Source organism: Manacus vitellinus, unplaced genomic scaffold (genome assembly GCF_001715985.3).
Source record: "Manacus vitellinus isolate BGI_N305 unplaced genomic scaffold, ASM171598v3 scaffold_20_pilon, whole genome shotgun sequence".
NCBI classification, from domain to species: Eukaryota; Metazoa; Chordata; class Aves; order Passeriformes; family Pipridae; genus Manacus; species Manacus vitellinus.
In genome coordinates, this window is record NW_021939471.1 from 10202355 (window position 1) to 10220066 (window position 17712).

At 38.1% G+C, this 17712-nt stretch overlaps 1 protein-coding gene across 1 annotated transcript in view; it reads right to left on the bottom strand.

Moving 5' to 3' along the window:
• Positions 1-16561, bottom strand: part of PARD3B (par-3 family cell polarity regulator beta) — a 371837-nt gene extending 355276 nt beyond the window's left edge. Inside the window, exons 1-2 of the mRNA XM_018071589.2 lie at positions 16442-16561; positions 15646-15747 (exon numbers count right to left, since the gene is read on the bottom strand). Of these exons, the coding sequence (XP_017927078.2) occupies positions 15646-15747; positions 16442-16561 (222 nt within the window). The remainder of the gene's footprint in view (positions 1-15645; positions 15748-16441) is intronic.
• Between the last annotated feature and the right edge of the window lie 1151 nt (positions 16562-17712).

Genomic DNA, 17712 nt, shown 5'->3' on the forward strand with positions numbered 1-17712 from the left:
TTACACAACTGAGACAACTTCCATATTACCCCTTTTACTAATTTTCACTTTTAAAGGAATGAATAAGCCAGAAAAAACACTTCTCACTTGAATTTCCAAAAGAGTTACACCACATACGTCTTTATCTGTATTTAGTACAGGGATACAGATGTATATCTAGGACTAAAGTAAGTGCCATGCTTTGGCTACCAGCAAGTTGGACATAGTCATCCTCACCTTTCCTCTTCTGCTATGGGGTACCAGCCAGATAGGTCTGCTAAAATATTTGTGCACATTAACTTTCAAGCTCAGTTCTACTACCAGAATATAGTTAATTAGAGCAGAAAAGCAGGCAGCTCATAGACACCTGATGGCTAATGTTTAAAATGATCCGGGTCATTCTGAAACTTTTGACATAACTCTCCCAGTGCCTGTTGACAGGTATGTACAAGTTTGGGTTTTTGAAAGTCATTGATCAATTAAGTATCACAGCACACGGACTGTCCTTTCAGTCAGCACACAATCTCTATTTCCAGCTCTTGTACTAATTTTCAGACCTCCAAACTGTAGAATTATTCATATTCTCATTAGTTTTAATGAAGAAAAGCTGAGGTTCCAAATGCTGCAATTATCAGGTTTTTCTCTTCTATATGTGATCAATCATCAAGTTTTCTAAATTTTGAAGCTGCACAGCTAATCAGCATAGCTACAAAACCTTTTCTGCTGGAGCACAAGCCTTCTTCACACAATTTTATTGTTTCCAGTCCAAGGAGGTGAAAGCCAACTCTTCCACAATATTTCTGACTTCATGAAACAGAGTTTGTTGGTTGCCAAACTACATTTAGATGAAGCAGTATATAGATTTTTTAAAGAAAAAGAAAAAAAAGCCCACACACCTATCCTAAACCTAATCCTAAAATCTCCTTTAAGAGCCAAATCTGCAGGGTAGGATGAGAGGTGCTGGCTAGCAGGTACCTTCTCCAGGGGAAGCAGAGAGGACTTTCATACAAGCTGGGTACAAGCATAACAGCCCAGAACAGGAAGGTGCATGAAGTGGTATAGGACAGTCCTTACTACACTTTAAATTACAATTTCTAAATTACTACATAAAATATTCACGTATTCCCTTCCTTCAAGAAACAAATGGAATTTCCTTGAACAGAGGACAATGGTAAAAATTAGACTGTGAAATGCCAACAAAATCTCTCAAACTTGTGAGCTACTACAGCAAAGTTCAACAAAGCAGTGCAGTCAAAGGAGCAAAAGATGGTCCTACTTTCCTAAGGACATTTACTGTCCTATTCTGGTGCATTATTGCTTAGCAACACAATTTGAAACTGAAGTTCTTCCTGTAGTGGGTTGCAAGCAAAGAAGAGGAGCCTCAACTTCTTATGTATCACCAGAGCAGTATGAACAATTCAGGAACACCATCAGCAACAGAACTGCTGCCTCTCACCCTTCTGGCAGCACAGAGCCCACAAAAGGAGTTACTTTGCAAAACTGCTCCAGGTAAAATCAATAAAGTTTCATGTTTGTGCCAAACTAGTTTAAATGCAGAACAGCTCCTGCACAGTTCAGAGGGCAAGAGCATCAGGACTGGGTGCAGACATCACCATCTCTTCCGAAAGCAAATGCACACTTAGGCTGGCTCGAGGCTGCCAGCAAACCACAGCCAAAACTAAACTAAGCCCAAAAACATTCACTGTCTTTGAGTGGTCCCTCTGGAAACAGAGCCCTCAGACACTGAAGAAAAAGCCCCTTTTCCAGAGACAAAGGCAACCTAACAGGCTATCTAAGCACAGCTGTACACAACCACTGCCATCTTCGCTTTGGCATGGGAAGGTCAGGATGGCATTCTGAAACAGTTACAGGGAAATGGGAATGTGAACCCCTCACACGAGACAGGAAAGAGACCATATATATAGCTACAAGTTCCTTGTTGTATCCCAAGCTAGATTTAAGGGGGCTTGAAGGAGCAGCGAAGGTTTCTGAGGAAGGGATTCCAAGCACAAAAATTCTGTACCTTTGTAAGCTTTTATCTTCAGTAAAATAAAAAAAAACAAAACATAAACAAACAAAAAAAAACAAACAAAAAACCCAAAAAAAAACAAAAACAACAAAAAACCCAAACAAACCTTATATAGGGGGAAAAAAGAAATAACCTTTGTTAAAGTGCGCTTTGCATTTGATTTTATTAGATTAATTGCTACTATCTCCAAAAGAATTTACTTTTCCAGGTTATGTTTATATATGAGACTCAACAGAATTTTAGCTATGAAGGTGTTACTTGAATTGCCACTAAGTGAATGCTGCTGCTATACAGAATAACAGAATCTGACATCTAGGAGGAGAAATTAAAATTCTTCACTCCTTTATTCAGCAGGTACTATAACTAGTTTGCAGAGAGGAGGCACAGAAATAAGAGCTACAGTTCTATACAAGGATTACAAATAAAGCCAGTGGGTAGTTTTAGCTTCATATAAAGATCTGATAACTTGAAAACTAAATACACCACACGTGGTGATCAAAGCTCCTCACATAATACATTTCATACCTACCTTCAGCAGTTTAGCTCCAATGTCACAAAGGTAAAAGTATCTTAAGACACCTAGTTCCTGTTGCTGCATTGTTTGTCCATCTCACTAACATTATTTTATACTGACCTATAGGAACTTCTTGTTCAAACATGTTTTTTCCTTGAGGCTTTGACTGCTATGTGGTAGATATTAGACATAAAGGAAAGTTTGGGAAAAACCTTCCTTAAAGGCTGAACATAAAACGATGTAAGAAACATGTCATCTAAGAAAAACTTTTCAGAAGTGTTAATATAAAATGCATTAGCACCATATGAAAGACTCCTCAGACTTTAAACACGTAAAACATAAAGATCAGGAAAATCTCAGTACTCCGAAATTCAGCTCTTTGATTTCTTATCAGTCGGTAATCTTTGTGTAGTCCCAGGAAGGCAAGCAATCATAACTTGAAAGTGCCACTAATATAACCTGGGTCAAGCTATACCTAGCAGTTTAAGCTTAAGACCTCAATCAACAGCAAATGAGGACATTTCTTCAGCAAAAGAAGAGCAAGTCTTCATCTTCTCTAATGGAAGTTCTTCCAAGAAAATGATTAGCAACTTGATTGCATTAACTTGATTGCATGATCTGAGGTAGTGTATTTTATTATCCTCTTGAAAACTACACCTTAAGTTAAAAATGCATTGGAAAAGGTGTACTTTGTAAAAAAACACACCATAAAATAATTACTGTAATTACCACAGCCTGCTAAATAAACATGTCAGAGTAGAACTTGAGTTCATTTAAAAGTTAGCTCTTATTTGAAAATTGCTTTATTAGGAGGACAGTAACAAAAGAATCCCTACAGACTGAAAATCAGCTACTGTGATCAGAAATCACATGCCACATTAAGAAATACAACTTGGCAAAAAGAGAAGTATAAGGCCACGTACTAATAGAATGCTGTTCTAGGAAGCCACATAAGGCACATCTGCACTTGGCTAGCTTTTAATGCATTTTTGTCTTTATTTCTGACTATTGTTTGTCTTCAACTCAATTTCAACAAAAAAGCAACAGAAACAGCAACAGAAAAAGCATCCACAAATGAAACCTTCAACAAAGGTGAAATGAAAATATGTCAACTTCATTCATTTAAAAAAAATTTTTTTCTTAGAATTACCCTTTGCCCCATATTTGACATTTCATGCCATTTCTCTACCATAAGATAAATGCATTTCAAACATATGGAAAGTAAAGGCTATATTTTACTCACCAAAATTCCATTACAGTTACGATGAGTTTCTTTATCCAACATTTTATACTACAGTTTCTTTTGGCACAGGAAGCCAGGGCAAAATTACCAAAGAGCCTTGAATTGAACAACCTAGAGGTAGCCTAGACACCCTAATTTTTTTCCTCCAGCTCTAGCATTCCCTCCCAAAGAAGAAACAGTACAAGACAACCTCTCCGAAGTCTGCATTTCTGCAGCTACTCTCTGGCCACAGAGCCTGACCTAAGGTAACAGCAGAAAGCAGTGACACTTAAACTCACAGTCCATGGCACAGCCTGGTCCTCCTCCACAAACCCAGACCTGTGATACCCAGAAAGGTGTGTCCTCCTCTGGGAAGTCAATGCATCACCTACTGTACCAGTTGATTTGCAGACGGGTTGCTTCCTTCTCCATGGCAGCCCCTGTCCTCAGCAAAGGCAATGGTAAGTACACTCTAAAATCTTTTTTAACATCTCCTTTGCTCTTCCATCTGTCTTTGAAGAAACAGAAGAGAACTAAAACTCCTAAAACTTGAGTCTTCAAATTACTATAACTCAATTTTGCTATTAACACCATCATCACAGAATAAGACAATGAACAGGAAAGCACTAATAGTGAAAAATCACAGAATCATTTTGGTTGGAAAAGACCCTTAAGATAATCAAGTCCAACCATTACTCAGCACTGCTAAGGCCACTAAACCACTTTACAAGTACCATATCTACATATCTTTTAAATATTTCCAGGGATGGTGACTCAACCACTTTCCTGGGCAGCCTGTTCCAATGCTTGACAACTCTTTTGGTGAAGAAATTTTTCCTAATATCCAGTCTAAACCTTCTCTGGTGCACCTGGCTATTTCTGCCTGTCCTATCACTTCTTACCTGGGAGAAGAAACAGACCCACCTCACTACAACCTCCTTTCACATTGGTGTAGAGAGAGAAAAAAGGTCTCCCCTGAGCCTTCCTTTCTTCAGGTTAAAGACCCTCAGCCACTCCTCCATAAAACCTGTAAGAAGGTTATAAACAATCAGTTCTGGTTCTTTGCAGAAGATACTTCTGAACTCTCAAAAAGATGAAGGCCTGTTCTCTTATTCATACATCTTCTCAAAAGGTATTTACTGTGCAACCGGTACAAAGGTCTGTATGTCTCCACCCCTACAGCCTTTTGGGCACCTGAGCCTCTCCACTCCCCAAAGGAGGCACTAACTCACGCTTACTTGGCACCTTCAATAGAAGTCTTCAGCTACAAAGCTGCCTCTGGAGCTGAAGTATGGAGCCAGTACCCTTCCCAGCCTTTTAAAATCAAGCTAAGACAGCCTTTCTGTTAGACTACACACTGCATATATCAAGAAGTTGGCACATAAAACTGGGTTATATGTGTGCATTTTTAAAGGCAACTTATATGATATTTTCCTCAAACATGTCAAATGTGCCTTAAATAAATAAGGGTTGATTTCTCAAACTTGCACACAAGAACTGAGTAGGCTTCGTTTTGTTTTAATACTTTCAGGAGATATTTGCTTTTAGAACAGCCATAGCATTAGGCCATCTCACCTAGAACACCACCCCCATTGCAACCAGAGAGTTCCAAAACACAAATTCCAAATTGTTTGCAATTGCTGAAATGTAAATGAGATTTCTACCTTCCAAAGCCTCAACTTTCTGGAGGGAAGAGTCACAGGAGTCAGAAGAACCGAACGTGACCCAAGAGCTGTGCAGCACTGAAAACACGAGCTTACTACACTGAAGCAGTTTCCCAAAACTGTACCAGAACCAGCTTTAATTCCTTGGGCCAGGACACAGTCACTTCTGAAAAGGAATGAAATACCAACACAAAACTTCTCCTCCTTCACCATCATCTTAAAAAACGTATGGCACAACAGGTGTTTAAGCCCTTGTACTGAAAGAGTCTTTGGAGCCCAAACTGTAAAACAGAACAACAAATCCCTTTCTCAATCCATATGTGGATAAGTGAAATAACAGTATCATAAATAGTTGAAGTTGCAAGAGACTTCTAAAAGTTATCTAGTCCAACTCTCCTGACATGGGCAGGGACATCTTCAGCTGCATCAGAAACCCCTTCAACCTGACCTTGAACGTTTCCAAGGATGGGACATTTCCCTCCTCTCAGGACAATATGTTCCAGTGTTTCATTACCCTCACTGTAAAAAATTTCTTCCTTCCATCTGGTCTAAACTGACATGCAGTTTAAAACCATTGTCTCTTGTTTTATTGCAACAGGCCCTGCTAAAAAGTTTGTCCCCATCTTTCTTTAGGCCCCCTTTAAGTACTGAAAGGTTGCAATGAGTCTCCCCAGAACCTTCTCTTCTCCAAGATGAACAGCCTCAACTTTATCAGCCTCCAAATATTGTAATTAAACCACTGTGTGGAAGTATTTAAGAGCTCAGCTTACTTTATAGCAAAACAAGCCACCAAATTGTCTTACCACAATAAGGTTAAGTATTTTCACAATGCATATCACTCCCTTGGTAAACATTAACATGTGTGCTTATATGCACTTAAGCATCAGCATGTGCATATAGAATTCCAAGTATTTATTACATCGATGAAAATCATTAAGAAGGAATAAGTCTTCCACCAGGTTATGCTTACACAAAGAGATATTAAGCTCCTTTTCATCAGGACATTTGAATGTTCATTCAGACCTCCATTTGTGGCCAAATGCACTTGGAATGACCTCCTTCCCCCCATCCCTCTCATTGTGAAAGGAACAGAAACGCAGACAGTTTCAGTTGTCAGACCACCAATTAGCTCCAGTGCTTAGTGCCCAGATGACAAAACACATTTTCAGGTTGAGAGAAAGTGTTACAGCTGCACAGCTGAATACTTCCCAAAAACTAAGTGACCCGGGTCCAAACATTCTGCCTGCTGTATGTTTTTAATACTCTTTGAAAAAGCAAAATACAAACCAGATAGAGGGATCAACAGAGAATCAAATTAGAAAAGCACAAGTTTCAGATTCCCGTCTCTTACATAAAGAGGATTTTAACTCCAAAAATCCCCCTTTTAGCATTTAAATAGGCAATCTTATTCCAAAATTAGCAGGAATTCTGTTAGTGTCACAGACCCACTGTCACAGTTATTTAATTTATTTTTTTTATCTGAGAAAACTATTGGAATACTTACCACGAATGGAAAAAACTCTGGTGGTTACAGATGTTCAGATAAAGAAGTCACAGTTCAGAACGTCCAAACACAGATTACACTGGAAAAGCTAAAACTTTGGAGTCCATCTGGTAAGAACCTTTATTCCCACACTATGTTAAATTAGGTAGAGCTGAAATAAGTAACCCTTGCAATATGTTCCAAGAAAATTTTTCTATTTTAAGAAAAATTACATTATATAACACTAAATATGTAAAAGCTTATACATTTTTCTAGGATAAACAGGAGGCTGATTAATGCATACAGGAACTGTGTTATGGCTCTAAATCTATAAAACTAAATTTTCTTTAATAACCTAAGTAACATCTGACCAGGTGTCTGTTCTTAAAGCTATGAACTTATCGTGAAGCATACTGCTAGACCTGCAGTTTATTACAAGAACGCTTCCAGTAAAACCAGGAGCACATGATAGAGTAATTGCACACCCTGGAACGTAATACCACACTTAAAAAATGGTTATTTTAATGATTACGCTAACGAGTTCTGAACTTCCAACCCATGTGCATACAGTTTCATAATTACACAGCTTGAAATCCTCATCAGCAAATCCAAATGCTCCTGAAATCCAAATCATTTTATAATCTTGAATAATGCATGGCACCTCTGCAGCAAGGAATTAAAACAAATTTCATAAAAATGCAAAGCTTCATAATCTGTATTCTAAAAGAAACTGCATTACTGAAATAAAGTGTTGCTTAGTAAGTACTAATGATAGTGATTTTTTGCCCCCTTCCCCTGGTACTCACAGTTCAGATCCCACTTCAAAAATAAACAGACTAACTCCTACCAAAATATCCTTTTATATATACATATATGGTGGCTCACAGCACACCCTACTACACAAGAGTGAAATCAGACATCTGTTTCCTAAACAAGCACTGGCTCAAAATGGCACAAAACTTTTTCTTCCTGAAAAGTGTGAAAACATTTTTTTTAAATCAGCTGCAGCTTAACTGGTTTGCATACTATTTTGTCAATAGCAAAAACAAAACTCCAACTTAGTTCATCCAAGGGCCAGCGAATCAACGCCTACAGTTTTTCTGCAAGAATGTCCCCATCCCCAATGCCTTTGTTTGGTTTTAAGCTATTGGTAAACCCTAGGTAAACTCAGTGGAAGCTTTTAGCAAGCATTGGTGCTGTCCTTTTGAACAAGTTAAACAGCCTGTAACTCAAGATGACAGGAAAAGCCATAATCACAGGCAATGCAAAATCATAGAATCATGGAATGGTTTGGGTTTGAAGAGACCTTAAAGACCATCTAGTTCCAATCCCCCTGCCAAGCAGGGATACCTTTCACTAGACCAGGTTGCTCAAAGGCCCGTCCAACATGACTTTAAACACTGTCAGGGATGGTGCATCCACAACTTCTCTGGGTAACCTGTTGCAGTGCCTCACCATCATCACAGTAAAGAATTTCTTCCTGATATCTAATCTAAATGCCTCCTCTTTCAGTTTAGAACTGTTCCCCCTTGTCCTATCACTATCTGTCCACATAAAAAGTCGCTCTCCCTTGTTTTTACAGGCTCCCTTTAAGTACTGGAGGCTGCACTGAGGTCTTTTTGGAACCTTCTCTTCTCCAGGCTGAACAAGCGCAACCTTCTCACCCTGTGTTCATAGAACAGTTGATCCATCCCTCTAACCACCCTTGTGGCCCTCCTCTGAATCCTCTCCAACAGGTCCACATCTTTCTTGCGCTGAGGCATCCTGACCTGAAAGCAGTATTCCAGATGGGGTCCCATGAGAGCAGAGTAGAGAGGGAGAAACAGCTCACTCAACCTGCTGGCAACACTTCCTTTGACGCAGCCCAAAAGGACAGATCCCCTGTTTTGTACTTGGACTTTCCCATGTCTCACATCTCCATATTTTAAGGTATAACAAGAGCAAAGGCGGCATTTAAAATATGCCCTTTCTAATACTTCCCTTCCTCATAGACACATGAGGTAGAGCTCATTATCAGATACCCGAAGAGCTTCTAGCGGGACTCCCTCGGTAGAACAGAAGTTGCATGGAGGTTTTATTCACAATTCTGTCTAGTCTTTATAACTGCAACACTCAGAACTAGTTATGAATATTTAAGTAAACAAATACTGTCAGCAACAACAATTTCATATCCTAATAACTCTTATTATTGGAAATCATAACTGAAACTTCTTACAAGGTACATATACAAGGAAGAAACAGAGTACTCTAAACGTAACAAAGACGATAAGACTGTATTATACTTTTGGAGGTTGTAAACATGTTATTCAGAATAGAAGTAGTTAAATCCATTTTAATTTTGACCAATTTAGGGTTTGAAAGAAGAACGCATTACTTGTTATCCTTTTGCTAATAAAATTTTAAGATTGCTGCTTGTCTGTAGGATCTCATTACTGAAACCACAAAATATGAATACAAAACCAGAAGCAGTAAGGAAGAGTCACAGAGACAAATAGCTGCACATATTCTGGCAGAGATACTAACCACAACCTACAAATTATATGAGGGGTAGATAAAAAAAAACAAAGAACAAGTAAACAAAAAACCAAACAGGTTAAAACCAAATCAAAGAACATCAGCCCTTACATACCTGTTTTGCCAAATTTTTGCAACTTCATTTTCCTCATCTTGAGCATATCAGGCTTTTTGATCTCAGCAGTAAGGAACTAAACATCAAAATTGGCTGCCTCTGGACACCAGTTTTTCAAACAAGGCATTCAAACTTCTGAAGTGTAACCAAGACTCTGCCAGAAGCACTAAGTCTCAGAAGCCTGAAGCCTGTATTTGCTGCCACCAGTCTGACAGTCAGTAAAAGCACACACATTAAAACAATAACTTGGCCATGGTATTAATCAACTAAATGTAACATTGAGTGTCAAAACTCTAGTCTAGAGCAATATGAACCACCTTAGAAAGAAGAAAAGCTGTAATTTTTTCTTCTCTGATGTATGCCTTTTTGAGGCAGATTTTATGAATGACACAGAGCATCCAAGTTCTAACACACCACTTTGAACTATCCTGTGTCTATTGCACACTTCAAATGTTACCTCCACATTACATGAAACATTATTAAACAGCTTTCTGTGCTACCAGAGAACTCTCACATTCTCACAAAAAAGGGATTTTTTTTTAAACTTCTCCAGGGGAAAGTTGACTCAGATGCAACAACATGGAGAGGACTCTACATAAGAAACCCATTACAGCATATACTCCAGTAGGTAAAAATTCTCAGCTCTAATGAAGTCTTACATTTCTTGCTATGTTTTTCCCAAACAAGTATAATATACTATTGCATAACAAACTGAAGAATAAAAAAGGCTCTATTCTGCACTCCAGTTATCAGAAAGTTACAAAAACCCTAGAGAGCTCAATTACACAGAAGTCTAGAGTTTGAACAACATTTCTCTAACTTAAGTATGCATTACTTGCATGGATCATGTATTTGGGAATCAAACCATACAACAAAAAGATCTGTAAAGCGTGACGTTTTCCAGCTCTGTTGACACATTGGAAGGTAACTTAAACAAACCAGCACAGAGGCCTCTACCACTGACTTGCAGGGGAAGCTTTAAAGCACCAAACTGTAACTCCGCATGAAGAGAAATTCCCTCAGAATACTACAGCCCTTCATTTATTTTTCAAACTACCAAGATATTTCTGCCCACTAGCCTCCTTCTCATTCTGACTTAATTTTGCCATTTTTCAACTTGATGCAGAAATTTTCATTATCACCTCCTACTCTTCAGTCACAGTTTCTGTACTTACCTAAAGGTTACTTCAGCTCTGATTTCCTTCTCCATTTCATGAGGAATTTGATGGTTGAATACAACAGAAGCTGTTCAAAGATGGAATTAGCTCAATGTAACGTCATTTAAATACACATTGCACATTACAGTGTGCAATCACTTTCACAGCAAAAATGACTACCCTGAAGGTCTACTCAGGTCAGAAAATAACTGCTCTCTAAATGCTAATCCCAGCCAGCCATTACTCCAAGTGACTAACCTGCCTGGAGACAACAGAAAAGTCCAGAATCCACTGACAGAAAACATGTGTCATGTATCTGGAAAGACATTTCCTTTATATAATTACATCATTCTTGAAGTTCACACCTGCTTCATTTTTATTGCTTTGCTGAAACAACTTCTCCAAACCAGCCTCACACTCAAAATACTGTCAGTGAAACTAAAGCTACCTGTAAAGTCCTCTGTCTGAAGTAAGGTTTCAAAGACTTACTTAGGATCCTCTACAAAAACTTCAGCCAGATCTTGAGCTTATCACCAGGAGCATGCATGGGCCCAACAACCATTCTGAACAGGCAGCAGCTGATTTCTCTAGCATTTGGAGACCACCCAGGAGACACGTGTTCTCGATATTGTATTTCTGCTCACAGTGAACTGAGAAGAAAGAACTCAGTGATTGTGCTGTTTAATATTTCATTAAATGCTTAGCTAAAATAGGTATCTGAACGACACTTAATTCATACCATTTACCTGATATCATCATTACAAACACTTAAATGACAGTTACAGTCACTACAAATCTAGAAACAGTATCACTGTTTCAGCATTTCAGTGATGTTGCTTCGTGTCCTTCAAAAGCTTCTGCTGCTGTTAAAAAACACAAGTCACCTATATTTATACAAAGGAGATTCCCAATCAAACATTGATTTCTAAGATCATGTTGGCATCCAGCTATTTCAGTGTCAGCACAGTGCCCATCACAATCACTTAGTCTTTTTTTTTCCTTCCACTCCTGAAAAAAGCACCTCACACCACAAACCCTCTCCCACTATTAGCAGTGAAACTGGAAACAGTCTCTGGAGAGGTTAAACCTACACCACCTTCTAGGATGACAAGCCTACATCTTTTGCCAGCAGCACTGATCAGGAGATGTATCTTTACACAAATGTTCAGCAGCTTTGAAGGCCGAATTGTAACTACTGCAATACTGCCCTTGCAAGCACAGTCTTACAAAACAACACCCAAAAAAACCCACAGAAAAACAACAAAAAAAACCCCAAACAGTAAGCCACAAAAGCAAAAAAAGAAAACCAAACCCAAACCAAACAAACAAAACAGGAAAAAAATCCCAAAATAAAAACAAGACAACCTGAACAAACAAAAACCACCCAGCACCCTGACAGCAGACCATCACCTACTTCAGAAAGGGTCTGCTGATAAAGGCATACCCATAAACATATTTTGCTTGTATTTAATCCTGTCAAAATATGAACATATATGTACATAAGAAGGTTGATAGAAAGCATATTTTCCCTGTAGACTTCTATATGAATTCAGAAAGTAGAACTATTCTGATCTAGGAAACTTCCTATAAGCTAAGCAAGTTTTAGCTTAACACAGGCCTTCATGACATACTTTTAGTTTCCCCAGGTGTTTATGAGTATTTAAAAAACAAAAATCAGAGGGAATATAGATGGTACATTAAGTTTATGCCTTTAAGACATGTACCAAGAAGAGTAATATGAAGGGAAACACTTTGTACTCCATCTTTTGCACAGCTAAGATATTTTCTCAGGACATTTTCTTCCTCAAGAAAAGTCATTTCAAGTGGAAGATCTGTTAAGAGCAGCTTACAAAGAGGACTCCATTTATAGCTTCAACACATTAGAATAAGACAATTTAAACAGCATGTTTTTATTCAACTGACAAAATATGGGGGTTTTAATTAATCCATCATTCAGATTATTGGGACACGAACCAATTGCTAGATAACCCAGAGAAAACAAACTATTTTAAAGCTATTCTACAAAACTATGTCAACTACCTTTGACACCCAATTCAGGACACAGGTTATTGTTGAAGCAGCAGCAGCAGCAAGAGGGACTCTCAGCAAATAGAATTTCCAAAGCATTTTCACATGACACCTTACCAAGCAAATACAATACTAATTTAGACCTGTTTTATATGCAAATAAAGCAAGCCACCCTCTCCAGCACGCTTAACTGCACATTGACAACTATTAATATCATCCACTGCACTGCCTATTTGCTGAACTTTAATTTTGAGTTCAAGAGGAAGCCATGAAGTTAACATAAGCAGACCTCAAAACCACTGCCACTCCCAATAATGGGCATTACACATCCCAGTGCCATCATTTCAGTATTGGAAACCAACCATTTATTCCGTCTTTTTGTTCCCTCTCAGTTGTTCACTAACCAACCACAGCACTTGCTGCTTACCTCATGAGTAGTTGTGCCTCCTGAACAGTCTATTGTTAAGGACTGTCAAAAGCTTTTGAAATTCCAAACAAATTATATCTGATATTGCTCTCACTGTTTTGTTGTCACAGTGAAATAAATCAATAGATTACAAGGACATTTTCCTCTGAAGAAACTGTTAATTTACTGCTATCAAAGTACAATCTAGAGCAGATTATATCCCTTTAAAAAGCATCAGCTTTCCTCTGCCACTGAAGAAGATCCAGATGGTCAGCAATGCCAAACACACCTTTGGTTAAAGGCACTGAGGTTAAGTGCAATGCTTATTTTTATAGAGAGTGACTGATTTAATGGGAAACTACATTACTGGCTTGGATGCACAGGGAAGGATGACAAGGACAAGAGAGCAACAAAGCTGTGGCCTATTCATTTATCACACATACAGATAATCATAACCAAAGACAAGCAGTGCACAGATAAATGTACCAAAAATTCCTTCATCTATCCAGGGACTTTAAACAAGATTGCAGGTCAGTTTGACCCGAATATCTCCTCCCCTCTTTTGAAAAGCTTAAAGATCCCCTAGACGAGATTCTCAGTGTGAAATAACACTGGTGAAGGCTCAAAGGCCAACAGGACACAATAAAACTATCAAAACTACTTGTAAGCCTTTTCTGGGCCTGGTTCTTTGTTATCAGACCATACCAAACCTCGTCAGTAGGTAGCATGGACACTCCTTACACACGCTGTGGCACAATTCCTCTCTCAAATGAAAGCATTCTTCCATCTCTCAAACCAGTAGATCCCTTACATCATTCTCCTCTACTTTAATCAAAAAATCCGATTTGTCACTGCAGCTGCTGCTGTTCAGCAAGTCCTTCTTATCCCTGTCTCACCAAGCCATTCTGAAGAAGACAAGATGACAGTGATGCATCACATGTAACTGAGACATCACAGGGAGATGAGGAGTTGGTTATATTCCTAAAACACTTCAGACCACTTCAGAGAATAAGATCCCAGTTTTCCAGTGGGTTTTCCTCAAGGCAGCTTCAGAAGCAGTCTCACCTAGCACTGTTATAACTGAAGAAGCTCAAACCTACAGCTGTGTGTGAACTAGAATCTTCATCAGCAACACAAACTCAACCAGTGACACCCACCAACAAGGTATAGCAAAGGCTCTGGTCACAAGTTAAAACTGGGATTGCATCGCAAATACTCTGAAAATTAATGCTCATCAGTACTTCAAATAGAGAAAATCTTGGGTGGTTGTGCTAATTTTCATGAACTGGTGAGACCAGTAATGCATTTCCCTTTGATGTGATAACTCATTTTATGAAATCTTATGCTTATGGTCTTATCCTCGATACACACCAGTGTCAAATTCAGAACCCAGTCTTTTAGTCTCCAAACACTCCCGGGAAAAATGTCCTATGGTGTTTTAAGTATACTTTCAGTAAATATGGACAAGCAAGAAACATAAGTATGATAAAAAGAATACATATCTAACAGAGATCCATTGTTTTTAAGAATTCCCATACAAACCACTACAAAATGACAGTGAAGTGCACCTTAGACAATTTTCTAAGGTATTGAGAAACAGCATCCCGTTAATCATAAGCAAAATGCTGCACTCTGTATTCATTGAACAGCATACAAAACTAGCAATTCTGTTTGCAATACAGAGAATTATTTTTTTAAGTCATAAAGCATCCAGCACTTCAAATAGACAAAACTATTTGTCTAAAAGCACAGGCATATCCCATATCTGGATCTTAAGTTTCAAGTCACTAGATATTTTTCCTAGATATTTATTAGAAAATAAATAGAATCAGCAAAGTTTTATAAATTATACCCCTCCTCCTCTATGCTGAAATAAGTTCCCAATTAGTTTCTCAAAGCTAAATTTTTCTGTTAATAACAAAACAATTAAAAGGAGCTTCTCTGCAGCTACTACTTCTCTATCCAGAAAGGAAATCTACTTAATTTGAATTGAAAGTTAGAGACTCATAGCTTTTAAAATTCATAACTGGTCTGCTTAGACTTTCAGTAGCAAATCATGGGAACTCCTCCTGAAATTTAACACAGCTGAAGCAGCTGTTCTTGTCATCACAGGATTTGTCTGTTTATTTTGTCACACTCAACCATGACATTTGAATGATTCTCAAAAACTTCATTCTGTGCAAAGGAAGAGATTATAAAAGATATTTTAAGTGGCATAAAAAATGTCTTGCAAAGCTCACATTCATTCACCATTCTATTTTAATACGGGCATAAAAAGAAACACAGAACTGCTTGAAAAGGTTAAATTCTAAATGAACTGCTAGGCTTCTCTTATTATCTTCACTGCTTTGGTCACGCTTCCCACTCCCTCCTTCTACTCCAGAAGCACAGAAATATAGCACCTATGGATAGATATGTTTAAAAATATTTAACAGCCACTTCACCTGCCAGATGTCCAAGAAACGAGAAAGTAGCATCAGTTGTTTGAAAAGACACATCAAAAAGCCAAAGTAATATTTTCATCCAAGCTCTACCTTATCTTTGTCTTCCACAACATCTGCCAGCACATCATCTGGGTCCAGGATTCCTCCATCTGTATACTCCAGGTGGTGAATATTTACCCAGGAAGTTGGATCCTGTAAGATAAATACAAGACTTCTTAACCTAACCTTGTATGATTTCAGTGCTATTGGACAAAGCAGCTTTGTATCCCACTTGCTCCTCACCTATTTCCCTCTACAGTCAGGAGGCAGAAGCTTGGAGCCACTGCCTGAAACAGAGTGAACGAAAACTACAAGACACTACCTAGAGAACACTGTTCAAAAGACATTCAAAACATACATTTTCATTTCCTTATCATTTCTTGCTTAATTTAAATAGGTAATTTATAAGAAGTTAATAAAAAATAACTTGTCTTTGTTTTGCACTACTTTATAGTTGGAATATTTTGGTTATTATCAGCACAAACACATAAATAAATTTATATACATATATATGGATGCACCATTCCTGACAGGTTGGGGGTGGGGGTGGTGCATACATATAATTTTAGATATATGAAACACACCCATCATTTCTTTCTCTGAGGTAGATCAGGTTGTGTTCTATTGGTACATCTTGTACAGCATGATGAAGAAAGAAAACATGCTTAGTTAAGATTATAAAGCATATTTGAGTCCTCCATCAAACATTATGGAGAGTGGCCAGAATATGCTAAAATTAAGGGTCAGGAAAGTGGCAGGCACACACATAGCTTTGAGAAAGGTTTCAGAAAGGGACAACGAAAAGCAACCACTGCTGATGTACAATATGCAATCCTAAGAATTCTACTGATATTATCAATATATCTGTATCTCCAATCCCTTCTTCCTTGTCAAGTCTAGTTAGATCACAGTTCTCAGAAGTAAACTGAAGCACAACAAACACTATATAGACTATCAAGTTCTTCATCTTTAGTTTGGGTATGTCCCATGTAATGAAGTGTGGCCAATAAAAGATTTTTTTAAGTGACAGGAATGACAATTCACACTGAAATACAGGAACTAAACCAGAACAGGATTCAGTTTTCTTCCAAGAAAAATACCTGTTAATGGCTTAGGTACTGCTCCCACACATAGTCTGACTCAGGTACACACAGTATGAACACACTATGATCTTTTGATCTCAAGGACTCCTCAATTACAATAACTACCACAGACTACAGCAAGACTGAACACTTGCTGTTTCAGAAATACAAATATGAACCTGGTTTCTATGAACTTACATGAACTTCAACCCTGAAAGTCAAAAAACACATGCTGGGGACAGGGAGCTTTTTAGATTTGTTTGATGAGGCAAATAGTAATTACCACTAGATAGCCTAGGTGGAAGAAATTCCCTCTGGACAGTTACAGAAGCAACAGGTAACATCTGACCAGCGAAATCACTCACCCATTCCAAAGAAATTTCAAAGTCAGAGAACATTTTCTGTTTTTTGGGTGAACTCCAAACACTGCCATGCATTGGATACAAAGTGTCTATTAAAAAAAAAAACAAACACCTAAAATCTATGTATCAATTTCTTCTATGTTTCTTTACTCCCACCAAGAGTCTACACAGCTTCACTAAATAAAACACTGATGTTTTAGATAACTCACCAAATAAAACAAGCTGTTATCCACCAGCAGATGTAAGAGTTGAGTATCCAAAGTCCCAAATAGCATTTCATCCACGTGCACATACAGACTCGTGTTTTACACATTATTTAGAGCTCAAAAGGAGTAGAACAGGTCCAAAACAGAACTGTGGTACATCCAAGGTAGAATCATTATCAGAGAAAATGAAACTTGCTATGGAAAGGAATGGTCTTACTTTAAGTTTCTTATGCTTTACTAAGATACAACAAGCAAAAAGAGTGTCAAGAACACTTCAGGTTGCCATGTGTCTTAAAACTCCTAGGCAGGAAACTGCACGTCCAAAGTAACAGAGTAACTTTGTACTTCATAAAGTATATCCCTGTAGTTCTTGCCAAAGAGAGGCTTTTCTGCTTGCATGGTATTTTCTGAATGGTCTGAAAGTCAGAGCCCAGTAAGAGCAGCAACAGAGGTGACAGGTTGTTGCAG